The sequence below is a fragment of the Cherax quadricarinatus genome, chromosome 92 (genome assembly GCF_038502225.1).
Source record: "Cherax quadricarinatus isolate ZL_2023a chromosome 92, ASM3850222v1, whole genome shotgun sequence".
Taxonomy (NCBI): Eukaryota; Metazoa; Arthropoda; class Malacostraca; order Decapoda; family Parastacidae; genus Cherax; species Cherax quadricarinatus.
This window is the reverse complement of record NC_091383.1, coordinates 1,137,501-1,165,000: the sequence shown is the minus strand read 5'-3', so window position 1 is coordinate 1,165,000 and position 27,500 is coordinate 1,137,501. Positions and strand designations below refer to the sequence as shown.

The following is a 27,500-nucleotide window of genomic DNA, read 5'->3' as shown; positions in this document are numbered from 1 at the left end:
TGTTAGGGGGACTGACACCAGTGCCTGTAGGAGGGAGAGATGTTAGGGGGACTGACAACAGTGCCTGTAGAAGGGAGAGATGTTAGGGGGACTGGCATCAGTGCCTGTAGGAAAGAGAGATGTTAGGGGGACTGACACCAGTGCCTGTAGGAGGGAGAGATGTTAGGGGGACTGACACCAGTGCCTGTAGGAGGGAGAGATGTTAGGGGGACTGACAACAGTGCCTGTAGGAGGGAGAGATGTTAGGGGGGCTGACAACAGTGCCTGTAGAAGAGAGAGATGTTAGGGGGACTGACAACAGTGCCTGTAGGAGGGAGAGATGTTAGGGGGACTGACAACAGTGCCTGTAGGAGGGAGAGATGTTAGGAGGACTGACACCAGTGCCTGTAGGAGGGAGAGATGTTAGGGGGACTGACAACAGTGCCTGTAGGAGGGAGAGATGTTAGGGGACTGACAATAGTGCCTCTAGGAGAGAGAGATGTTAGGGGGGCTGACAACAGTGCCTATAGGAGGGAGAGATGTTAGGGGGGCTGACAACAGGGCCTGTAGGAGAGAGAGATGTTAGGGGGACTGACAACAGTGCCTGTAGGAGGGAGAGATGTTAGGGGGACTGACAACAGTGCCTCTAGGAGAGAGAGATGTTAGGGGGACTGACAACAGTGCCTGTAGGAGGGAGAGATGTTAGGGGGACTGACAACAGTGCCTGTAGGAGGGAGAGATGTTAGGGGGACTGACAACAGTGCCTGTAGGAGGGAGAGATGTTAGGGGGGCTGACAACAGGGCCTCTAGGAGAGAGAGATGTTAGGGGGACTGACACCAGTGCCTGTAGGAGGGAGATATGTTAGGGGACTGACAACAGTGCCTGTAGGAGGGAGAGATGTTAGGGGGGCTGACAACAGGGCCTCTAGGAGAGAGAGATGTTAGGGGGACTGATACCAGTGCCTGTAGGAGGGAGAGATGTTAGGGGACTGACAACAGTGCCTGTAGGAGGGAGAGATGTTAGGGGGGCTGACAACAGGGCCTCTAGGAGAGAGAGATGTTAGGGGGACTGACACCAGTGCCTGTAGGAGGGAGAGATGTTAGGGGACTGACAACAGTGCCTGTAGGAGGGAGAGATGTTAGGGGAGCTGACAACAGGGCCTCTAGGAGAGAGAGATGTTAGGGGGACTGACACCAGTGCCTGTAGGAGGGAGAGATGTTAGGGGGACTGACACCAGTGCCTGTAGGAGGGAGAGATGTTAGGGGGACTGACACCAGTGCCTGTAGGAGGGAGAGATGTTAGGGGGACTGACACCAGTGCCTGTAGGAGGGAGAGATGTTAGGGGGACTGACACCAGTGCCTGTAGGAGGGAGAGATGTTAGGGGGACTGACACCAGTGCCTGTAGGAGGGAGAGATGTTAGGGGGACTGACACCAGTGCCTGTAGGAGGAAGAGATGTTAGGGGGACTGACACCAGTGCCTGTAGGAGGGAGAGATGTTAGGGGGACTGACACCAGTGCCTGTAGGAGGGAGAGATGTTAGGGGACTGGCACCAGTGCCTGTAGGAGGGAGAGATGTTAGGGGGACTGACACCAGTGCCTGTAGGAGGGAGAGATGTTAGGGGGACTGACACCAGTGCCTGTAGGAGGAAGAGATGTCAGGGCTACTGACGACAGTACCTACAGCATGTGAGCTTCGATAACATTGTCACCAGTACTGTAGATGATATTAAGGGAAGTAAGTCACTAGTATCTACAGAAAGGGTAGACATTAATGGAATATTGAAACTGGTGTCCGCATATGTAGACGTTAATATTGTCGTAAGTGCCTACTACTACTGCTGGTCCTACTACTACTACTACTATTAGTATTACTACTACTACTACTACTACTACTACTACTACTACTACTACTACTACTACTACTACTACTGCTGCTTTTGCTACTGCTACTGTTACTACCAGTAGTACTACTTTGTGAGATTCCAAGTACTCTCGTGATTTCTGACATTATCAGGGAACTTTAAAAATAAGAGATCAAAAGGAAGGCACATAAGGGCGAGACTACACCTCGCGGTCACCTAACAACCCCTGACTTTTTATGATGATATAGGTAGGTATATATACACCAGTATCACAAAAACTAACCTGCAGGTGTGCCGAGCTAGCCAACTTTATCTTCTTATCCATGTGGACTATCTTGTAGTGAGCTGTGAGGAGAGAGTTCCACTCATGATCTCTGAGTGACGGTGGTGGTGGGGCGTCAAGATCGTCATGGCAACATGACTGTATGTATTGTTCGACGTGAGTCAGGGCTTGACGTACTCTCTTGATGGGTACCTAAAGTACACATTATTATTATTATTATTATTATTATTATTATTATTATTATTATTATTATTATTATTATTATTATTATTATTGTTGTTGTTGTTAATAATTAGTAGTAGTAGTAACTATAATAATGTAAATAATAATTATTATATTACTGGTGGTACTAGATAGCTCTCTCTCTCTCTCTCTCTCTCTCTCTCTCTCTCTCTCTCTCTCTCTCTCTCTCTCTCTCTCTCTCTCTCTCACTCTCTCTCTCACTCACAGTACCCACCAAGCACCCAACAAGTCAGAATACAGACCTCACCATGCGGGTCGGACACTGCCTGTGGGCCATGGGTGTCGTGCCGTTCCACAACCCACTTCAGAACGTTCAGACAAGCAGTAAGACGATAGTCGTGAATGAACGCCGTTCTCTCGTCTTCGTGGCCAATACAATATCCTCTAGGAACGAACGTGTCCACACTAGCAGCCTCACTGAACCAGTGTAATTGTTGTAGTGTCTCACACAACCCATACTGTATATAAGGGGGGATAGTGTGGGTTAGTCAGTCTCATACAACCCATACTGTATATAAGGGGGGATAGTGTGGGTTAGTCAGTCTCATACAACCCATACTGTATATAAGGGGGGATAGTGTGGGTTAGTCAGTCTCATACAACCCATACTGTATATAAGGGGGGATAGTGTGGGTTAGTCAGTCTCATACAACCCATACTGTATATAAGGGGGGATAGTGTGGGTTAGTCAGTCTCATACAACCCATACTGTATATAAGGGGGGATAGTGTGGGTTAGTCAGTCTCATACAACCCATACTGTATATAAGGGGGGATAGTGTGGGTTAGTCAGTCTCATACAACCCATACTGTATATAAGGGGGGATAGTGTGGGTTAGTCAGTCTCACACAACCCATACTGTATATAAGGGGGGATAGTGTGGGTTAGTCAGTCTCACACAACCCATACTGTATATAAGGGGGGATAGTGTGGGTTAGTCAGTCTCACACAACCCATACTGTATATAAGGGGGGATAGTGTGGGTTAGTCAGTCTCATACAACCCATACTGTATATAAGGGGGGATAGTGTGGGTCAGTCAGTCTCATACAACCCATACTGTATATAAGGGGGGATAGTGTGGGTTAGTCTCACACAACCCATACTGTATATAAGGGGGGATAGTGTGGGTCAGTCAGTCTCATACAACCCATACTGTATATAAGGGGGGATAGTGTGGGTTAGTCAGTCTCATACAACCCATACCGGTTATGGGAGGGGAAGTCATGGGTTATGTTCATGGGGAGGTATTGAACCCACAGCTCTATATAGAAACTCATAACTCACTAGAATAATGGGTTATCCATTCACAATATTAGAATCATGGGTTATGTATATACAGAAAAACTATAATAAAATCATGGGTTAAACGCTCACACCACACGCACACCCACACTAACCCATACACATCTTTAAGATGAGGTACGATAAGGTTGTTGGAGCATGGAGAGAGTGGACCAAGTAACAACTAACGAAGAGGCGGGGCCAGGAGCTGTGGCTCGACCCCAGCAACCACATATGTGAGTACACCAATATCCACCCACACCCACCACGCCCACACTACCCCACACCCACCACGCCCACACTACCCCACACCCACCACGCCCACACTACCCCACACCCACCACGCCCACACTACCCCACACCCACCACGCCCACACTACCCCACACCCACCACACCCACACTACCCCACACCCACCACACCCACACTACCCCACACCCACCACACCCACACTACCCCACACCCACCACGCCCACACGACCCCCCACCCACCACACCCACACTACCCCACACCCACCACGCCCCCCCTACCCCACACCCACCACACCCACACTACCCCACACCCACCACACCCACACTACCCCACACCCACACTACCCCACACCCACCACACCCACACTACCCCACACCCACCACGCCCACACTACCCCACACCCACCACACCCACACTACCCCACACCCACCACGCCCACACTACCCCACACCCACCACGCCCACACTACCCCACACCCACCACGCCCACACTACCCCACACCCACCACACCCACACTACCCCACACCCACCACGCCCACACTACCCCACACCCACCACACCCACACTACCCCACCCCCCCACGCCCACACTACCCCACACCCACCACGCCCACACTACCCCACACCCACCACGCCCACACTACCCCACACCCACCACACCCACACTACCCCACCCCCCCACGCCCACACTACCCCACACCCACCACGCCCACACTACCCCACACCCCCCACACCCACACTACCCCACACCCACCACACCCACACTACCCCACACCCACCACCCCCACACTACCCCACACCCACCACACCCACACTACCCCACACCCACCACGCCCACACTACCCCACACCCACCCCGCCCACACTACCCCACACCCACCACGCCCACACTACCCCACACACACCACGCCCACACTACCCCACCCCCACCACGCCCACACTACCCCACACCCACCACGCCCACACTACCCCACACACACCACGCCCACACTTCCCCACACCCACCACGCCCACACTACCCCACACACACCACGCCCACACTTCCCCACACTCACCCATTTTTAGCCAACTCACTGCAATATGTATTTTCAACACGCATTAAGGTCATCTTTCTTACCATGCATCTCCGCGACGTAATAAAGAGGAGGAGATGAAGGGGGAAATGACAAGAGGACGAGGAAGGAGAAGGGAAAGACTGAGAAATGAGCCATTTAAGATAAGATGTAAGGGGAGCAAAGGATAGAGGAAGGGGAATTAAGAGACGGGAATAATGGGTTGGACGAAAATGTAAATATATAGAGAGAGGGAACTAAGAAGGAAGGAAGAAGGAGGGAGGGAATAAAGAAGGTAATCACATACGTTGAGGTGATGTTAATTAGTAAGATACATCCATAGCATCCGCAAAACTCGTCTCCAGGCTGAGGGACTGACTACCTCAAAGCTACGTCTTCAAGGCTGATGGACTGATGACATCGTCTTCACATCTCTACTGCTTCTGCTGCCTCTGTACTCGACTGAAGAAGCCTACTGCGTAGGCGACACGTTTCGTAATAAAGATACCTAACTATTGCAGCTGTCTTACCAACCCGTCGGTATTGTAAACCGGTTTTAATATTCTCTCTGTCGAGATTCTGTGTCCGATTCCATCTCTATATTTCGTTAATGAATATATCAAAGACTCACGAAATCGTAATGACACGATTGCGAACAAGCCATACCACAGGTGGGGGTTAGAACCCGCGGTCAGAGAGTCTCAAAACTCCAGACCGACGCGTTAGCCACTGGGTCACCTGGCCCAGTGGCTAACGCGTCGGTCTGGAGTGTTATAACTCTCTGATCGTTAGTTCTAACCCCACCTGTGGTATGGTTTGAATATATCAATATTCTTGAGATATCGAACCTCGTAAGATAGAGCAAGGGGTTCAAGACGAACCAGTCACATGAGAGGTTCACTAGATATTGACCCTCGTAGGCTTGCAGCAGTGCTCCTTCCTACTTGAATGGGTGTGATATAGACGTGCCTAGCATGGGCCAGTAGGTCTGCTGCAGTGTTCTTTCTTATATAAGATAGAACAAGGACATTAGAATGACCTACTCACATGAGAAGAAGATTAATAATGACCCTTCTCCCCCAGGATGCCATCCACAACAGTCAACTAACACCCAGGTACCTATTTACTGCTAGGTGAACAGTGACAGCAGGTGTAAGGTGACTTGCCCATACGTCTCACCCTGCCCAGGATGCCACCCACAACACTCAACTAACACCCAGGTACCTATTTACTGCTAGGTGAACAGTGGCAGCAGGTGTAAGGTCACTTACCCATACGTCTCGCCCTGCCCAGGATGCCACCCACAACACTCAACTAACACCCAGGTACCTATTTACTGCTAGGTGAACAGTAGCAGCAGGTGTAAGGTGACTTGCCCATACGTCTCACCCTGCCCAGGATGCCACCCACAACAGTCAACTAACACCCAGGTACCTATTTACTGCTAGGTGAACAGTGGCAGCAGGTGTAAGGTGACTTGCCCATACGTCTCACCCTGCTCAGGATGCCACCCACAACACTCAACTAACACCCAGGTACCTATTTACTGCTAGGTGAACAGTGGCAGCAGGTGTAAGGTCACTTACCCATACGTCTCGCCCTGCCCAGGATGCCACCCACAACACTCAACTAACACCCAGGTACCTATTTACTGCTAGGTGAACAGTGGCAGCAGGTGTAAGGTCACTTACCCATACGTCTCGCCCTGCCCAGGATGCCACCCACAACACTCAACTAACACCCAGGTACCTATTTACTGCTAGGTAAACAGTGGCAGCAGGTGTAAGGTGACTTGCCCATACGTCTCACCCTGCCCAGGATGCCACCCACAACACTCAACTAACACCCAGGTACCTATTTACTGCTAGGTAAACAGTGGCAGCAGGTGTAAGGTGACTTGCCCATACGTCTCACCCTGCCCAGGATGCCACCCACAGCACTCAACTAACACCCAGGTACCTATTTACTGCTAGGCAACTTTCATTCCTATAAATTCGGAAGCGCTAAATCCGCAGGGGCCACACGGATAACCGGAAGGCAATTAGGTTCGATCCAGGAGGGGCTTAGATCCAATTCCCTGGATCAGGAACCTTCTAGCAGCATCAGACCACTTGAAGGGAATTGACTAGGGCGTTGCTGGGACTGACTGGCTGGGGTTTTTAAAGCTGAGCTGCTAGGTGCTAGGCTTTGTCTCCTCTCATCTCAGATATCTTTCAACCATGTGGGAAAAAAGGTGCTGAGACAACATTTCGCCCAGTTAGAGCTTTACCTGGTTTAATAAAGCTCTGCAAAGGGCGAAAAGTTGCCTCAATTAAAGCTGAACTGTTGGGTGCCACACTTTATCTCTCTTGCTGGGTGCCAGGCTTTATCTCTCCTCCTGGGTGCCAGGCTTTATCTCTCTTGCTGGGTGCTAGGCTTTATCTCTCTTGCTGCGTGCTAGGCTTTATCTCTCTTGCTGGGTGCCAGGATTTATCTCTCTTGCTGGGTGCTAGGCTTTATCTCTCTTGCTGGGTGCTAGGCTTTATCTCTCTTGCTGGGTGCCAGGCTTTATCTCTCCTGCTGGGTGCTAGGCTTTATCTCTCTTGCTGGGTGCTAGGCTTTATCTCTCTTGCTGGGTGTTAGGCTTTATCTCTCTTGCTGGGTGCCAGGCTTTATCTCTCCAGCTGGGTGCCAGGCTTTACCTCTCCTGCTGGGTGCCAGGATTTATTTCTCCTGCTGGGTGCCAGGCTTTATCTCTCCTGCTGGGTGCCAGACTTTATCTCTCCTGCTGGGTGCCAGGCTTTATCTCTCTTGCTGGGTGCTAGGCTTTATCTCTCTTGCTGGGTGTCAGGCTTTATCTCTCTTGCTGGGTGCTAGGCTTTATCTCTCTTACTGGGTGCCAGGCTTTATCCCTCTTGCTGGGTGCCAGACTTTATCTCTGTTGCTGGGTGCCAGGCTTCATCTCTCTTGCTGGGTGCCAGGCTTTATCTCTCTTGCTGGGTGCCAGGCTTTATCTCTCTTGCTGGGTGCTAGGCTTTATCTCTCTTGCTGGGTGCCAGGCTTTATCTCTCTTGCTGGGTGCTAGGCTTTATCTCTCTTGCTGGGTGCCAGACTTTATCTTTCTTACTGGGTGCCAGGCTTTATCCCTCTTGCTGGGTGCCAGACTTTATCTCTCTTGCTGGGTGCCAGGCTTTATCTCTCTTGCTGGGTGCCAGGCTTTATCTCTCTTGCTGGGTGCCAGGCTTTATCTCTCTTGCTGGGTGCCAAGCTTTAGCTCTCCTGCTGGGCGCCAGGCTTTATCTCTCTTGCTGGGTGCCAGGCTTTCTCTCTCTTGCTGGGTGCCAGGCTTTATCTCTCCTGCTGGGTGCCAGGCTTTATCTCTCCTGCTGGGTGCCAGGCTTTAGCTCTCCTGATGGGTGCCAGGCTTTATCTCTCCTACTGGGTGCCAGGCTTTATCTCTCCAGCTGGGTGCCAAGCTTTATCTCTCTTGCTGGGTGCCAGGCTTTATCTCTCCTGCTGGGTGCCAGGCTTTATTTCTCCTGCTGGGTGCCAGGCTTTATCTCTCTTGCTGGGTGCCAGGCTTTATCTCTCCTGCTGGGTGCCAGGCTTTATCTCTCCTGCTGGGTGCCAGGCTTTAGCTCTTCTGATGGGTGCCAGGCTTTATCTCTCCTGCTGGGTGCCAGGTTTTATCTCTCCTGCTGGGTGCCAGGCTTTATCTCTCCTGCTGGGTGCCAGGCTTTATCTCTCCTCCTGGGTGCCAGGCTTTATCTCTCCTGCTGGGTGCCAGGCTTTATCTCTCCTGCTGGGTGCCAGGCTTTGTCTCTCCTGATGGGTGGCAGGCTTTATCTCTTCTGCTGGGTGCCAGGCTTTATCTCTCTTGCTGGGTGCCAGGCTTTATCTCTCCTGCTGGGTGTCAGGCTTTGTCTCTCCTGCTGGGTGCCAGGCTTTGTCTCTCCTGCTGGGTGCCAGGCTTTATCTCTCCTGCTGGGTGCTAGGCTTTATCTCTCCTGCTGGGTGCCAGGCTTTATCTCTCCTGCTGGGTGCCAGGCTTTATCTCTCTTGCTGGGTGTCAGGCTTTATCTCTCCTGCTGGGTGCCAGGCTTTATCTCTCTTGCTGGGTGCCAGGCTTTATCTCTCCTGCTGGGTGCCAGGCTTTATCTCTCCTGCTGGGTGCCAGGCTTTATCTCTCCTGCTGGGTGCCAGGCTTTATCTCTCCTGCTGGGTGCCAGGCTTTATCTCTCCTGCTGGGTGCCAGGCTTTATCTCTCCTGCTGGGTGCCAGGCTTTATCTCCCATCTCAGATTTCTAATTCACTTAAGTAGGTAAAATTATACTACTGCTACTGTTAATGCTACTACTATTATCACTATTACTATTACTACCACTATTACTGCTACTACTAGTGCTACTACTATTACTACTAGTACTACTGCTAGTATATAGCACAGCTCAGACCTTTGCAACACTCCCATTCTGTTCTGGGCTCTGTCCGCTCACACAGTTGCTCTACGCTCAAGAAGCCTCCGTTCGACCCCCGTCGGGGTGGGGAATTTGTATTCTACAAACGTCACATCCTTTTCACAATGCTGTCGCATCGTGTGAAAATCAAGCCTGTGAATGGTGCAATAAATGATTCCTCGAAGATAGTTTTAGCTACCGTCGTTAGGACCCGCCTGCAGGTCAAATTTACGGCAATCCACTCTCTGAAGGACTCCTTCATTGTCGTCTGTGCAGACGACAGTGAAGCACTAATACTAGTGGACGACTCTTCAGTCAGGATCCTACAAACACAACAATTCACTCTATCCCCGTCTCCATTCTTGAAGTCGAAACGTTCGGTCTTTGTGAAAAGACTGGACAATATCGTCACCTCTCTCTCTACTGAAGCACTGAAGACATCTATTGAGGAACAAAACACCTGAGCCTCGGTAGACAGCATCTCCAAGATCCCTAACGCCGCATCTATGCTAAACATTATATTCTCAGACATCTCCATGGCTGCCCAAGCTCTCTCTGACGGTCTGGCCATCTCATATTACCACATTCACCCAAGTCATATAGAACAAGAACTGCAGGACCTGCTACTGCTGGACCTGCTACTGCTGGACCTGCTACTGCTGGACCTGCTACTCCTATAAACACACCACCAAGGACTGCCCCACCAAGGATAAGAAGTTTTGTTCAAAATGTGGGAATGATGGACACGATTTCAGATCCTGCATCATTACTACAGCACCATCACATGTTAACTGCAAGAGTAATCATCATACCCTTGCAGCTAAGTGCCCACTCAGGAAAGAAATATTGAAGAACACTAAAGTTCTGAAGAACACCTCCAATTCCCCGACATACGCTGCGATGACCAAACCACAAACCGACACCATCAAGACTCTACACGCCACTCTACAGACACCATCGCCCAGCAACTCCCTCTCTCCACTCCTCGACGGTGCTGCCTCCAAGGTGCTGTACTGCATGGTGTATGCACACCTTGCAAACGCAACAAACCCCGGCACTTTCAACACCAATATTAACGAACTATTTCGTCTGAACAACATGTCTGCCTTCAATTTCCCGGACTCCACACCTTCAGCAGACATCCTCAACACCCTTCCCAACGTCGCGAACTTTACTGCACCTGCAGACCTGTCTCCTGCCCAAGCAACTGCTCCTGTAACTTCTATAACCACTTCCACCCCCGAGCATGATGATCATGCTGCCTCAACCACTGTCTCCCACCTCTCCCAGCCTGCTGTTACACCACCATTACACCTCTCTACTGCTCCTGTCGACCCTCAGTCACCTGCTACCACCACTGTAGACTCGTCAAATGAATCCATTCCAGAAGAGGAAGATAGCGACGACTCCAGTAAACCCTCATGGGAAAACCTTACCTTCTACACTTCTTCAAATACTGACACCATGACCTGTACTGAACTCGACAAAAGCCTGGGTGCTGGAACAGTCAAGTATGTCTGTGAATCACTGCTGCACTTCACACTCACCCAAGTTCTTGAGTTCATCAAGCCTCTACGTTTCACCTTCAGTAACAAGACTAAACTATACCACCTATCTAGGAGCAGCTTCAAAAAGTTCGAAAATGGCTCCATTGCTAACCTGCCTCCTGAGTTACTCCTACAACTCCCATATGTGTTCTACCCTCTGATGTGACCTAGCCTGCTGCCAGCTACTCAAGATTCAAAACTTCAACTACCACAAAGTTCGATGCAACAGTCCCTGCTATTCCTGTTCTCAAGTCTGCCCCACGATCGCCTTAGCTGCTGGGTTAAGCCCTGGCTGTATTTCTCTGACTAAGAACACTCCTCTCCAGCACTATTCTTCGTCTGTCCCGTCTTCCCCGCTCATCCCACTGGGATCTTACCTGAACTTGTTCGTTCTACAACACAATTGTCCTCAAAGATTTGTTAAGTTATATCATGAATTAAGTAAAGATACTGGACTTCACCTTACCAAACAGACAAATCAAATGTGATAGTAATTATGTACAAGATAGATTATAGGTGAAAATAAACATATTAGGAAACAGGCGAATTCAGGCGCCTCTTAAGCTTCTGCTTCCTGCTTACCTTAGTGGTAAAGGGTGTGTTGGGGAAGCGGTTGACTACTTGTTCCCTACTTAGGTGCTTGAACGATATAGAATCTCTGGTCCAGGTCCACAGAAAGTTGGGTTCTACATTCCTCAAGAGCCTAGCCACCAGAGGCAGGTCCATATCACAGAGTTCATACTCTATGTATGGACAGTATGGCTCTGGAGCGACTTCACCTTCAGTCGTAGTACTTTTATCTTGGCTTTCGTTGTTTTCATTCTCTACATTTTCTACTTGAGGCTCTCTATGTTCTACAACTACCTCATCCTTTGCACTATTTTCTAAATTATCATTACTCTTAATCTTTGGTATGTGTATAGTACTGTACTGGAATATCGTAGCATTTCTTTCCGTTATTGATTTGACTAGGCCTTTCCTTATTTCAGAGGGGCCTAGTATGGCAGTGTTGAAACTATCACAATTATTTACAAGCTCCTCTGAGTTACTGGATCTCTCTGGAATACTGGAAGACTGCCCTGATACATCAGTCTCCTGACTGGAAGTTGTTACTGAAACCTGTGTACCTTTGGAAGTGATTTCGTGTGTTGCTGGAGCTATATTTTCTACGTTGGAAGAACATGGGTTGGCAGTGGTAACTTTCTGTTCCTCTTCCGATTCTGATGATGATGATGATGAAGATGATGAATATGATGATGTCTGTGATGAGTTCTCTGAAGAATGGGGCAGTGGGTCAGGTGATGTGTTGTGTGGTGGAGATGTGACATGACCCTCACCACCATCACTCTCCTGTGTGTTTGTAACATCATTGTCTTCAACAGTTTTTGCTACGTCAGTCTTGACTTGGTCAGTGGCGCCAGCCGCCCCGTCACTCTCATCATTCGTAAGATCATCGGCATTTTCGACATTTTTTGTATCATCAGAACCTGTCCTGGTCTCCATTAGGGGTGTCGATGAGTTGCGATTAGCTTGTGTTGACGAGGTGTTGTGGTTGGAGGCCGCAGAGGCAGGCAAGACAGTGGCCTGGTAACCTACATGAGGACACACACAGTTGTTTGGGTGAGGATTGACGTAGGGTACAGAATGCTGAATTTTTTCCACCCATCCTCTTCTCCGGAGAGCATCCTTGATGGCTGGGAAGTATCCAAAAATGGAGAACACACGTCCCTCCTGCAGAAAAAAAAAAGAAAATACAAAGATAGGGAAAATAAATTGACTTTACATTCCACGTATCATTACGTATTATGCTTGATTATAACATACATGGGGACAGAAATTCAGAAAATTAATTGATCTGTGTATTTCGACCTTCTGGGATCCTCTTCTCTTCTGGGATCCTCTTCTCTTCTGGGATCCTCTTCTGGGATTCTCTTCCCTTCTGGGATACTCGAGCCTTCTGGGATCCTCTACCCTTCTGGGATCCTCTACCCTCTTGGGATCCTCGAGCCTCCTGGGATCCTCTACCTTTCTGGGATCCTCTACCCTTCTGGGATCCTCTACCCTTCTGGGATCCTCTACCCTTCTGGGATCCTCTACCCTTCTGGGATCTTCTACCCTTCTGGGATCCTCTACCCTTCTGGGATCCTCTACCCTTCTGGGATCCTCTACCCTTCTGGGATCCTCTACCCTTCTGGGATCCTCTACCCTTTTGGGATCCTCAGCCTCCTGGGATCCTCTACCTTTCTGGGATCCTCTACCCTTCTGGGATCCTCTACCCTTCTGGGATCCTCTACCCATCTGGGATCCTCGAGCCTTCTGGGATCCTCTACCCATCTGGGATCCTCGAGCCTTCTGGGATCCTCTACCCTTCTGGGATCCTCGAGCCTTCTGGGAACCTCTTCTGCTGAAGAGGATCCCGAAGAGGATGGAAATACACAGACCAATTAAGCTCCAGAGTTTCTGTCTCCCTGTGGGTTAATAATGATCATTAACAAGTGTTTATTACACTTTAGTAATCCATCATCCATTATATTTAAGAAATACAGCTTAATCTAAGGAACTAATGTAATCTAAGATTACATTAATTTCTTGTAGATGAATGGTTCACAGAACCCCACTCGTTCAGGGGTTTAAACTGAGCAAAGTCAGGTGAATTTGCTAGATTAGTTACATTAGTTTCACCTAGGGAGGAGGTAATTATTAATTACCTTGTTTCTTGTAAGAAATTAATGTGATAAATTAGACACATGTGTAACTCTTGGGTATCTTTATTAAGGAAACGTTTCGCCACACAGTGGCTTCATCAGTCCATACACAGGAGAAGCTTGAAGAACAGGAGGAGAATGAGGTAATCAGTCCCTCAACCTTGAGTCGATGTGGTCAGTCCATTAATTCTATTCAAGATTGCTGGACTGACCACATCGACTCAAGGTTGAGGGACTGATTACCTCATTCTCCTCCTGTTCTTCAAGCTTCTCCTGGGTATGGACTGATGAAGCCACTGTGTGGCGAAACGTTTCCTTAATAAAGATACCCAAGAGTTGCACATGTGTAACTAATCTAGCAAATTCACCTGACTTTGCTCAGTTTAAACCCCTGAACGAGTGGGGGACTGAACCCTTGTCTTGAACTCACAGGCCAGTGCGCTAACAACTCGACTAGGTGGCCTGTGGGTTTCACGACTCGCTTGCCGCCACGAGTTCAAGTCCCATCCGTTCCGTGGTTTGTTTCTACTCGTGTTCTATATAAAAAAAATTACGTAATTGTATTTAACAATTTTACCCGGGGTTATAAAGGGTAATTTCCATGGAATCTGGTAAAGCTGTTGGCTTCGAGGGTCAACGAACCCGTGGTGGATCAGGGCCTGATCAACCAGGCTGTTACTGTTGGTTGCACGCAAAACGACGTACGAACCACAGCCTGGTTGGTCAGGTACTGATTTTAATAATACATATTTATTACAAAACGTTCCGTAAAAGGACACAGGTACAACTAATGCGATATTTTATTAATATTGGCAACGTTTCGCTCTCCAGGAGCTTTACAAAACTCCTGGAGAGCGAAACGTTGCCACAATAAAATGTCACATTAGTTGCCCTTGTGTCGTTTTACTTAACATATTGCCGGTAATTCTACCAACATTATTACAGAGAACGTTTCGGTCCTGGGACCTTGATAACGTTCTCCAATATACCCACGTGTCTTTGTAAACCAATTAGTCAGTATATATTACCGAGGTTTATAACATCTCTCAGTGTATATACACTGAGAAATATAATCTCTCTCAGTGTATATACACTGAGAAATATAATCTCTCAGTGTATATACACTGAGAAATATAATCTCTCAGTGTATATACACTGAGAAATATAATCTCTCAGTGTATATACACTGAGAAATATAATCTCTCAGTGTATATACACTGAGAAATATAATCTCTCAGTGTATATACACTGAGAGATTAATTACTATTTTAGCGATTAAATTATCCTTGATTAATGAACTGATAATCTGTCTTAATTACTTTCGTGTAGTCGATAGATTTGACTCGTGTAGTCGATAGATTTGATTCGTGTAGTCGATAGATTTGACTCGTGTAGTCGATAGATTTGATTCTCGTGTGGTCGACAGACGCTAAACTTAATGGAGAAAGTATGATACATATCCACTTACCACAATGGCTCGCTCGGTGAACATTTTGACTTTCTTGATCTGCTCGAAGGACATCTGTTTTGACCGAGGTGAAATACCCCCGAGGGACGTTGAGGACCCCTTCCTTCCTGGGGACCTGGGCATGGAAGGACTGGTCGGTGTCAGACCATAATCACCGCTATTACCAGGCCCAAGACCCCCTCCTGTATACCTGGTGCTGGGGTGCTTGTGGCGAGGTTGTGGCGAAGATCCAGGCGAACTCAGGGACTGTGCTCCAAAGAGTTTCTTGTGTGGCGAAGAAGAGTCTCTGGAGACACTTGTGTTATTCCTGCTCTTCAGAATTCTGGAGGAATTGCTTTTTGGAGTTGTGGAAATGGAGGCTTTGGGTGTATTGGCCGGGGCAGAAGAGATGATAGGCGCCATATTGTTCTTCCTCGATGATTTTGTTATAGATTCACATTTAGAACATGTTATTTTAGAGAAAACGTTCTTTGAGAATTTCGACTGTGGAGCTTTCTGGTTGACTGACACCGATGAACTGGATATGGTCGAAGACGCCGATTTTAATGGCGATTTATGTTTGACCTCAGAGTTCTTGGTTGGCCCGGTCGTGTTGACAGCATTCTCATACTTAGTTTGAGTCATTGTGAATTCTTCCGAAATCTTTTTAACGTGTCTGCGGACCGCAGTTGACGGTCTAATGTTTCCTTTAGCTTTCAGCTCTTTCTTGTACAATTTTGTCCTCTTCCAGTCCTTGTTGTTGAGGTGAGAAGTGTCGTCAAAGCCTTGTGCTTCCTGTACCACTGAACTGAGAGCCAGATAGTCAATGGTTGGCCGAATTTCTATATTATTGAAGGGGATGTGTGCGTGTTTCAGTATTGGGTTGAGTTGTGTTGGGCCTGATGCGAGGTTTTCTTGCATTTTAATAGCTCTTCCAGGGATGGCTTCCTTCATTATATATTCTGCTCAAACTGTGAAAAATAAAAAAATACATTTGTCCAATTTAACCTGTAGTCTGGCAGTCGTCTGACATTTATAGCAATCTGATAGCATAATTTTCTCAACCCAAAACAATGGTTGTTCGCCAGGGGCTTTCTATAAGTTATAACGAAGCATATCAACGTTATAGTTGCATCTTGCGTGTGTTTCCCGTCCCGGTGTCATAGTTGAGAGTGAGAGCAGAGAACGAGTAATCTCTCCTGGGAACATAAAACCTGCATGCCTCACCCGGAGGTGACTCTAGACTTCTTCAAGAAAGAACAGAGAAGCAGTGAGAGTTGAGTCTGTGCTGTGCGAGTGGTGGTCGCTACAGCAGGCAGTGCTACTGCAGCCACGGGTGGGAGTACAGGCATAATGTCACCTGCTGGGGAGTGAGGTTAACACTCTCTCAGCATAATTTTACAACAACTTCGTGTTTCCTGAAAAGAGGAAAGAAATAGATTAGTTTAAATTAGTAAAAGAATCTTTGATTGTTGTAAAGGATCATTTATTCCGGTCACAGATTGATGGCCAGCATAATTTTTTCAGCCGTAAGTGTAAGCAGAGAGGGTAGAGGGCAGGGAGAGAGCCTTTTGCTACACTATTCTAGCTTCTGCTATTTTTGGATAGACAAGGGATAGCTAAATTATAGAAGTGTAGACGAATGTTTTTTAGGGGCTGGACGAGCTATTGGAGTGTGAGCAGGTAATGTTTCGGGAAGGGACTTAAGGAAACCGGTTAGTCGGACCTGAGTCCTGGAGGTGGGAAGTACAATGCCTGTATTCTAAAGGAAGGGTTTGGGATATTTGCTGTTTAGAGAAACATCTAAACTGTCACATCTGCGTGCCTCTGGCAGGACAGTGACAGTGTGAATAACAGTGAAAGTATTTCTTTTTCGGGTCACCTGCCTCGGTGGGAGACGGCCAGCGTGACACACACACACACACACACACACACACACACACACACACACACACACACACATAGTAGATACCAGTGAAGAGGCAAGGTCAGGAGCTGTGAATCGACCCCTGAAACCACAATTAGGTGAGAACACACACAAATCCAGCAGCATTACAACCTAAAATCCTTACGTGATATTCCTTAATAACATAAACTAAGTAAATATATATACAAACATATATATACACAGCAGACTAAAAGCCTCCCCTGTACGTGGGACTACCTGCCTCCCTTGTACGTGGGACTACCTGCCTCCCCTGTACGTGGGACTACCTGTCTCCCCTGTACGTGGGACTACCTGCCTCCCTTGTACGTGGGACTACCTGCCTCCCCTGTACGTGGGACTACCTGCCTCCCTTGTACGTGGGACTACCTGCCTCCCCTGTACGTGGGACTACCTGTCTCCCCTGTACGTGGGACTACCTGCCTCCCTTGTACGTGGGACTACCTGTCTCCCCTGTACGTGGGACTACCTGCCTCCCTTGTACGTGGGACTACCTGCCTCCCTTGTACGTGGGACTACCTGCCTCCCCTGTACGTGGGACTACCTGCCTCCCTTGTACGTGGGACTACCTGCCTCCCTTGTACGTGGGACTACCTGCCTCCCTTGTACGTGGGACTACCTGCCTCCCCTGTACGTGGGACTACCTGCCTCCCCTGTACGTGGGACTACCTACCTCCCCTGTACGTGGGACTACCTGCCTCCCCTGTACGTGGGACTACCTGCCTCCCTTGTACGTGGGACTACCTGCCTCCCCTGTACGTGGGACTACCTGCCTCCCTTGTACGTGGGACTACCTGCCTCCCTTGTACGTGGGACTACCTGCCTCCCTTGTACGTGGGACTACCTGCTTCCTTTGTACGTGGGACTACCTGCCTCCCTTGTACGTGGGACTACCTTCCTCCCTTGTACGTGGAACTACCTGCCTCCCCTGTACGTGGGACTACCTGCCTCCCTTGTACGTGGGACTACCTGCCTCCCTTGTACGTGGGACTACCTGCCTCCCTTGTACGTGGGACTACCTGCCTCCCTTGTACGTGGGACTACCTGCCTCCCTTGTACGTGGGACTACCTGCCTCCCCTGTACGTGGGACTACCTGCCTCCCTTGTACGTGGGACTACCTGCCTCCCTTGTACGTGGGACTACCTGCCTCCCTTGTACGTGGGACTACCTGCCTCCCTTGTACGTGGGACTACCTGCCTCCCTTGTACGTGGGACTACCTGCCTCCCTTGTACGTGGGACTACCTGCCTCCCTTGTACGTGGGACTACCTGCCTCCCCTGTACGTGGGACTACCTGCCTCCCTTGTACGTGGGACTACCTGCCTCCCCTGTACGTGGGACTACCTGCCTCCCTTGTACGTGGGACTACCTGCCTCCCTTGTACGTGGGACTACCTGCCTCTCCTGTACGTGGGACTACCTGCCTCCCCTGTACGTGGGACTACTTGCCTCCCTTGTACGTGGGACTACCTGCCTCCCTTGTACGTGGGACTACCTGCCTCCCATGTACGTGGGACTACCTGCCTCCCCTGTACGTGGGACTACCTGCCTCCCTTGTACGTGGGACTACCTGCCTCCCTTGTACGTGGGACTACCTGCCTCCCTTGTACGTGGGACTACCTGCCTCCCTTATACGTGGGACTACCTGCCTCCCTTGTACGTGGGACTACCTGCCTCCCTTGTACGTGGGACTACCTGCCTCCCTTGTACGTGGGACTACCTGCCTCCCCTGTACGTGGGACTACCTGCCTCCCTTGTACGTGGGACTACCTGCCTCCCCTGTACGTGGGATTACCTGCGTCCCTTGTACGTGGGACTACCTGCCTCCCTTGTACATGAGACTACCTGCCTCCCCTGTACGTGGGACTACCTGCCTCCCTTGTACGTGCGACTACCTGCCTCCCTTGTACGTGGGACTACCTGCCTCCCCTGTACGTGGGACTACCTGCCTCCCTTGTACGTGGGACTACCTGCCTCCCTTGTACGTGGGACTACCTGCCTCCCTTGTACGTGGGACTACCTGCCTCCCTTGTACGTGGGACTACCTGCCTCCCTTGTACGTGGGACTACCTGCCTCCCTTGTACGTGGGACTACCTGCCTCCCTTGTACGTGGGACTACCTGCCTCCCCTGTACGTGGGACTACCTGCCTCCCCTGTACGTGGGACTACCTGCCTCCCCTGTACGTGGGACTACCTGCCTCCCCTGTACGTGGGACTACCTGCCTCCCTTGTACGTGGGACTACCTGCCTCCCCTGTACTTGGGACTACCTGCCTCCCTTGTACGTGGGACTACCTGCCTCCCCTGTACGTGGGACTACCTGCCTCCCTTGTACGTGGGACTACCTGCCTCCCTTGTACGTGGGACTACCTGCCTCCCTTGTACGTGGGACTTCCTGCCTCCCCTGTTCGTGGGACTACCTGCCTCCCTTGTACGTGGGACTACCTGCCTCCACTGTACGTGGGACTACCTGCCTCCCCTGTACGTGGGACTACCTGCCTCCCTTGTACATGGGACTACCTGCCTCCCTTGTACGTGGGACTACCTGCCTCCCTTGTACGTGGGACTACCTGCCTCCCCTGTACGTGGGACTACCTGCCTCCCCTGTACGTGGGACTACCTGCCTCCCCTGTACGTGGGACTACCTGCCTCCCCTGTACGTGGGACTACCTGCCTCCCCTGTACGTGGGACTACCTGCCTCCCCTGTACGTGGGACTACCTGCCTCCCCTGTACGTGGGACTACCTGCCTCCCCTGTACGTGGGACTACCTGCCTCCCCTGTACGTGGGACTACCTGCCTCCCCTGTACGTGGGACTACCTGCCTCCCCTGTGCGTGGGACTACCTGCCTCCCCTGTACGTGGGACTACCTGCCTCCCCTGTACGTGGGACTACCTGCCTCCCCTGTACGTGGGACTACCTGCCTCCCCTGTACGTGGGACTACCTGCATCCCCTGTACGTGGGACTACCTGCCTCCCTTGTACGTGGGACTACCTGCCTCCCATGTACGTGGGACTACCTGCCTCCCCTGTACGTGGGACTACCTGCCTCCCTTGTACGTGGGACTACCTGGTTCCCCTGTACGTGGGACTACCTGCCTCCCCTGTACGTGGGACTACCTGCCTCCCCTGTACGTGGGACTACCTGCCTCCCCTGTACGTGGGACTACCTGCCTCCCTTGTACGTGGGACTACCTGCCTCCCCTGTACGTGGGACTACCTGCCTCCCCTGTACGTGGGACTACCTGCATCCCCTGTACGTGGGACTACCTGCCTCCCCTGTACGTGGGACTACCTGCCTCCCTTGTACGTGGGACTACCTGCCTCCCTTGTACGTGGGACTACCTGCCTCCCCTGTACGTGGGACTACCTGCCTCCCTTGTACGTGGGACTACCTGCCTCCCCTGTACGTGGGACTACCTGCCTCCCCTGTACGTGGGACTACCTGCCTCCCCTGTACGTGGGACTACCTGCCTCCCCTGTACGTGGGACTACCTGCCTCCCCTGTACGTGGGACTACCTGCCTTCCTTGTACGTGGGACTACCTGCCTCCCTTGTACGTGGGACTACCTGCTTCCCTTGTACGTGGGACTACCTGCCTCCCCTGTACGTGGGACTACCTGCCTCCCCTGTTCGTGGGACTACCTGCCTCCCCTGTACGTAGGACTACCTGCCTCACTTGTACGTGGGACTACCTGCCTCCCTTGTACGTAGGACTACCTGCCTCCCCTGTACGTGGGACTACCTGCCTCCCTTGTACGTGGGACTACCTGCCTCCCTTGTACGTGGGACTACCTGCCTCCCTTGTACGTAGGACTACCTGCCTCCCCTGTACGTAGGACTACCTGCCGCCTCTGTACGTAGGACTAACTGCCTCCCCTGTACGTGGGACTACCTGCCTCCCCTGTACGTGGGACTACCTGCCTCCCCTGTACGTGGGACTACCTGCCTCCCTTGTATGTGGGACTACCTGCCTTCCCTGTACGTGGGACTACCTACCTCCCTTGTACGTGGGACTACCTGCCTCCCCTGTACGTGGGACTACCTTCATCCCCTGTACGTTTGACTACCTGCCTCCCCTGTACGTGGGACTACCTGCCTCCCTTGTACGTGGGACTACCTGCCTCCCCTGTACGTGGGACTACCTGCCTTCCCTGTACGTGGGACTACCTGCCTCCCCTGTACGTGGGACTACCTGCCTCCCCTGTACGTGGGACTACCTGCCTCCCCTGTACGTGGGACTACCTGCCTCCCTTGTACGTGGGACTACCTGCCACCCTTTTACGTGGGACTACCTGCCTCCCCTGTACGTGGGACTACCTGCCTCCCTTGTACGTGGGACTACCTGCCTCCCCTGTACGTGGGACTACCTGCCTCCCCTGTACCTGGGACTACCTGCCTCCCCTGTACGTGGGACTACCTGCCTCCCCTGTACGTGGGACTACCTGCCTCCCCTGTACGTGGGACTACCTGCCTCCCTTGTACATGGGACTACCTGCCTCCCTTGTACGTGGGACTACCTGCCTTCCCTGAACGTGGGACTACCTACCTCCCTTGTACGTGGGACTACCTGCCTCCCTTGTACGTGGGACTACCTGCCTCCCCTGTACGTGGGACTACCTGCCTCCCCTGTACGTGGGAATACCTGCCTCCCCTGTACGTGGGACTACCTGCCTCCCCTGTACGTGGGACTACCTGCCTCCCTTGTGCGTGGGACTACCTGCCTCCCCTGTACGTGGGACTACCTGCCTCCCCTGTACGTGGAACTACCTGCCTCCCCTGTACGTGGGACTACCTGCCTCCCCTGTACGTGGGAATACCTGCCTCCCCTGTACGTGGGACTACCTGCCTCCCCTGTACGTGGGACTACCTGCCTCCCCTGTACGTGGGACTACCTGCCTCCCCTGTACGTGGGAATACCTGCCTCCCCTGTACGTGGGACTACCTGCCTCCCCTGTACGTGGGACTACCTGCCTCCCATGTACGTGGGACTACCTGCCTCCCCTGTACGTGGGACTACTGCCTCCCATGTACGTGGGAATACCTGCCTCCCCTGTACGTGGGACTACTGCCTCCCATGTACATGGGACTGCTTTCCATTAATCCTCTATGCATGACAGAAGTAAGTTATAGGAGAAACACTGTGTGTTGTGAGACACAATCGAGAAGCGGAGGTAAATCTTTTCTGGGATAATACCTGAGATTGGTAGACTAGCGTGAGATCCTGTCTGGTTTAACTTCATCCTGGCGGGCTTAACGTGGTTCTGGTGGGTTTAACCTGGCCCTGGTGGGTTCAACCCCGAACTGGTGGATTTATCCTGGCCCTGGTGGGTTTAACCTGGCCCTGGTGGGTTTAACCTGGCCCTGGTGGGTTTAACCTGGCCCTGGTGGGTTTAACTTGGCCCTGGTGGGTTCAACCTGGCCCTGGTGGGTTCAACCTGGCCCTGGTGGGCTTAGCCTGGCTCTGGTGGGTTTAACACTAGCCCTGCTAGGTTAACGCTAGCCCTGCTAGGTTAACACTAGCCCTCCTAGGTTAACACTAGCCCTCCTAGATTAACACTAGCTCTGCTAGGTTAATACTAGCCTTGCTAGGTTAATACTAGCCTTGCTAGGTTAATACTAGCCTTGCTAGGTTAATACTAGCCCTGCTAGGTTAATACTAGTCCTGCTAGGTTAATACTAGCCCTGCTAGGTTAATACTAGACCTGCTAGGTTAATACTAGCCCTGCTAGGTTAATACTAGCTCTGCTAGATTAACAATAGCCCTGCTACGTTAATACTAGCCCTGCTAGGTTAATACTAGCCCTGCTATGTTAATACTAGCCCTGCTAGGTTAATACTAGTCCTGCTAGGTTAATATTAGCCCTGCTAGGTAGATACTATCCCTGCTAGGTTGATACTAGCTCTGCTGGTTAATACTAGCCCTGCTAGGTTAATACTAGCCCTGCTAGATTAATACTAGCTCTGCTAGGTTAATACTAGCCCAGCTAGATTAATAATAGCCCTGCTAGGTTAATACTAGCCCTGCTAGGTTAATACTAGCCCTGCTAGATTAATACTAGCTCTGCTAGGTTAATACTAGCCCAGTTAGGTTAACACTACCCCAGGTAGGTTAATATTAGCTCTGCTAAGTTAATACTAGCCCTGCTAGGTTAATGCTAGCCCTGCTAGGTTAATACTAGCCCTGCTAGGTTAATACTAGCTCTGCTAGGTTAATACTAGCCCTGCTAGGTTAATATTAGCTCTGCTAGGTTAATACTAGTTCTGCTAGGTTAATACTAGCCCTGCTAGGTTAATACTAGCTCTGCTAGGTTAATAATAGCTCTGCTAGGTTAATACTAGCTCTGCTAGGTTAATACTAGCCCTGCTAGGTTAATACTAGCCCTGCTAGGTTAATACTAGCGCTGCTAGGTTAATACTAGCTCTGCTAGGTTAATACTAGCTCTGCTAGGTTAATACTAGCCCTGCTATGTTAATACTAGCTTTGCTAGGTTAATACTAGCTCTGCTAGGTTAATACTAGCCCTGCTAGGTTAATACTAGCTGTGGCTCGTACGTTGGTTTGCGTGCAGCCAGCAGCAACAGCCTGGTTGATCAGGCTCTGTTCCACCAGGAGGCCTGGTCACAGACCGGGCCGCGGGGGCGTTGACCCCCGGAACTCTCTCCAGGTAAACTCCAGGTAAACTAGGTTAATACTAGCCCTTCTAGGTTAATACTAGCTCTGCTAGGTTAATACTAGCCTTGCTAGGTTAATACTAGCTCTGCTAGGTTAATACTAGCTCTGCTAGGTTAATTCTAGCCCTACTAGGCTAATATTAGCTCTTCTAGGTTAATACTAACCTTGCTAGGTTAATACTAGCCTTGCTAGGTTAATACTAGCCCTGCTAGGTTAATACTAGCCCTGCTAGGTTAATACTAGCCCTGCTAGGTTGATACTAGCCATGCTAGGTTAATACAAGCTCTATGTTAATATTAGCCCTGCTATGTTAATACTAGCCATGTTATGTTAATACTAGCCCTGCTAGGTTAATACTAGCCCTGCTAGGTTAATACTAGCCCTGCTAGGTTAATACTAGCTCTGCTATGTTAATACTAGCCATGCTAGGTTGATACTAGCCCTGCTAGGCTAATACTAGCCCTGCTAGGTTAATACTAGCCCTGCTAGGCTAATACTAGCCCTGCTAGGTTAATACTAGCCCTGCTATGTTAATACTAGCCCTGCTAGGCTAATACTAGGCCTGCTAGGTTAATACTAGCCCTGCTATGTTAATACTAGCCCTGCTAGGTTAATACTAGCCCTGCTAGGTTAATACTAGCCCTGCTAGGTTAATACTAGCCCTGCTATGTTAATACTAGCTCTGCTAGGCTAATACTAGCCCTGCTAGGTTAATACTAGCCCTGCTAGGTTAATACTAGCCCTGCTATGTTAATACTAGCCCTGCTAGGTTAATACTAGCCCTGCTAGGTTAATACTAGGCCTGCTAGGTTAATACTAGCCCTGCTATGTTAATACTAGCCCTGCTAGGTTAATACTAGCCCTGCTAGGTTAATACTAGCCCTGCTAGGTTAATACTAGCCCTGCTATGTTAATACTAGCCCTGCTAGGCTAATACTAGCCCTGCTAGGCTAATACTAGCCCTGCTAGGCTAATACTAGCCCTGCTAGGCTAATACTAGCCCTGCTAGGCTAATACTAGCCCTGCTAGGCTAATACTAGCCCTGCTAGGTTAATACTAGCCCTGCTAGGTTAATACTAGCCCTGCTAGGCTAATAATAGCCCTGCTAGGCTAATACTAGCCCTGCTATGTTAATACTAGCCCTGCTAGGCTAATACTAGCCCTGCTAGGCTAATACTAGCCCTGCTATGTTAATACTAGCCCTGCTAGGCTAATACTAGCCCTGCTAGGCTAATACTAGCCCTGCTAGGCTAATACTAGCCCTGCTAGGCTAATACTAGCCCTGCTAGGCTAATACTAGCCCTGCTAGGCTAATACTAGCCCTGCTAGGCTAATACTAGCCCTGCTAGGCTAATACTAGCCCTGCTAGGCTAATACTAGCCCTGCTAGGCTAATACTAGCCCTGCTAGGCTAATACTAGCCCTGCTAGGCTAATACTAGCCCTGCTATGTTAATACTAGCCCTGCTAGGCTAATACTAGCCCTGCTAGGCTAATACTAGCCCTGCTAGGCTAATACTAGCCCTGCTAGGCTAATACTAGCCCTGCTAGGCTAATACTAGCCCTGCTAGGCTAATACTAGCCCTGCTAGGCTAATACTAGCCCTGCTAGGCTAATACTAGCCCTGCTAGGCTAATACTAGCCCTGCTAGGCTAATACTAGCCCTGCTAGGCTAATACTAGCCCTGCTAGGCTAATACTAGCCCTGCTAGGCTAATACTAGCCCTGCTAGGCTAATACTAGCCCTGCTAGGCTAATACTAGCCCTGCTAGGCTAATACTAGCCCTGCTAGGCTAATACTAGCCCTGCTAGGCTAATACTAGCCCTGCTAGGCTAATACTAGCCCTGCTAGGCTAATACTAGCCCTGCTAGGCTAATACTAGCCCTGCTAGGCTAATACTAGCCCTGCTAGGCTAATACTAGCCCTGCTAGGCTAATACTAGCCCTGCTAGGCTAATACTAGCCCTGCTAGGCTAATACTAGCCCTGCTAGGCTAATACTAGCCCTGCTAGGCTAATACTAGCCCTGCTAGGCTAATACTAGCCCTGCTAGGCTAATACTCGCCCTGCTAGGCTAATACTAGCCCTGCTAGGCTAATACTAGCCCTGCTAGGCTAATACTAGCCCTGCTAGGCTAATACTAGCCCTGCTAGGCTAATACTAGCCCTGCTAGGCTAATACTAGCCCTGCTAGGCTAATACTAGCCCTGCTAGGCTAATACTAGCCCTGCTAGGCTAATACTAGCCCTGCTAGGCTAATACTAGCCCTGCTAGGCTAATACTAGCCCTGCTAGGCTAATACTAGCCTCAAGCCAGGAACATCTCGAGAATTTATCCCTTCATATATATTATTAATAAATTAATATATTTTAGCTGGAATCTAAGCGAGGAAAAAATAGCCTGTTATACACCATGTATAATTACTGTATTATACACCATGTATAATTACTGTATTATACACCATGTATAATTACTGTATTATACACCATGTATAATTACTGTATTATACACCATGTATAATTACTGTATTATACACCATGTATAATTACTGTATTATACACCATGTATAATTACTGTATTATACACCATGTATAATTACTGTATTATACACCATGTATAATTACTGTATTATACACCATGTATAATTACTGTATTATACACCATGTATAATTACTGTATTATACACCATGTATAATTACTGTATTATACACCATGTATAATTACTGTATTATACACCATGTATAATTACTGTATTATACACCATGTATAATTACTGTATTATACACCATGTATAATTACTGTATTATACACCATGTATAATTACTGTATTATACACCATGTATAATTACTGTATTATACACCATGTATAATTACTGTATTATACACCATGTATAATTACTGTATTATACACCATGTATAATTACTGTATTATACACCATGTATAATTACTGTATTATACACCATGTATAATTACTGTATTATACACCATGTATAATTACTGTATTATACACCATGTATAATTACTGTATTATACACCATGTATAATTACTGTATTATACACCATGTATAATTACTGTATTATACACCATGTATAATTACTGTATTATACACCATGTATAATTACTGTATTATACACCATGTATAATTACTCTATTATACACCATGTATAATTACTGTATTATACACCATGTATAATTACTGTATTATACACCATGTATAATTACTGTATTATACACCATGTATAATTACTGTATTATACACCATGTATAATTACTGTATTATACACCATGTATAATTACTGTATTATACACCATGTATAATTACTGTATTATACACCATGTATAATTACTGTATTATACACCATGTATAATTACTGTGTATATCATGATTATAGTACTAACTAGTATGCAAAATTTTATATCTCTCTATCTATCTAACTATCTATCTCTCTATCTATTATGTATGTATATATATATATATATATATATATATATATATATATATATATATATATATATATATATATATATATATATATATATATATATAGGGAGGTACCACCTCTAGAACTGTCCTAGGGACCCTCATCCTCAGAGAAAAGAATAAACTTTCTTCGGGAAAAACTCAAGGTTCTCCCTGAAGCTGTTTGAGAATTTTCTCCTACCACCCCCTATATTAACACCCCTCTGAAGGAGGGGTGTTAATGTTACAGTTTAAAAACTGTAGTGTAAAGCATCCTTCTGGCAAGACAGTGATGGACTCTGGTGGCCTGGTGGTTAACGCTCTCGCTTCACAC

At 49.1% G+C, this 27,500-nt stretch overlaps 1 protein-coding gene across 1 annotated transcript in view; it reads right to left on the bottom strand.

The window, feature by feature from the left end:
* LOC128698320 (tubulin glycylase 3D-like) overlaps window positions 1-27,500 on the bottom strand; it is a 129,753-nt gene that overhangs the window by 48,359 nt on the left and 53,894 nt on the right. The window contains exons 2-5 of the mRNA XM_070104433.1: window positions 15,112-16,508; window positions 11,521-12,669; window positions 2,613-2,828; window positions 2,128-2,319 (exon numbers count right to left, since the gene is read on the bottom strand). Of these exons, the coding sequence (XP_069960534.1) occupies window positions 2,128-2,319; window positions 2,613-2,828; window positions 11,521-12,669; window positions 15,112-16,044 (2,490 nt within the window). The 5' untranslated portion in view covers window positions 16,045-16,508. The remainder of the gene's footprint in view (window positions 1-2,127; window positions 2,320-2,612; window positions 2,829-11,520; window positions 12,670-15,111; window positions 16,509-27,500) is intronic.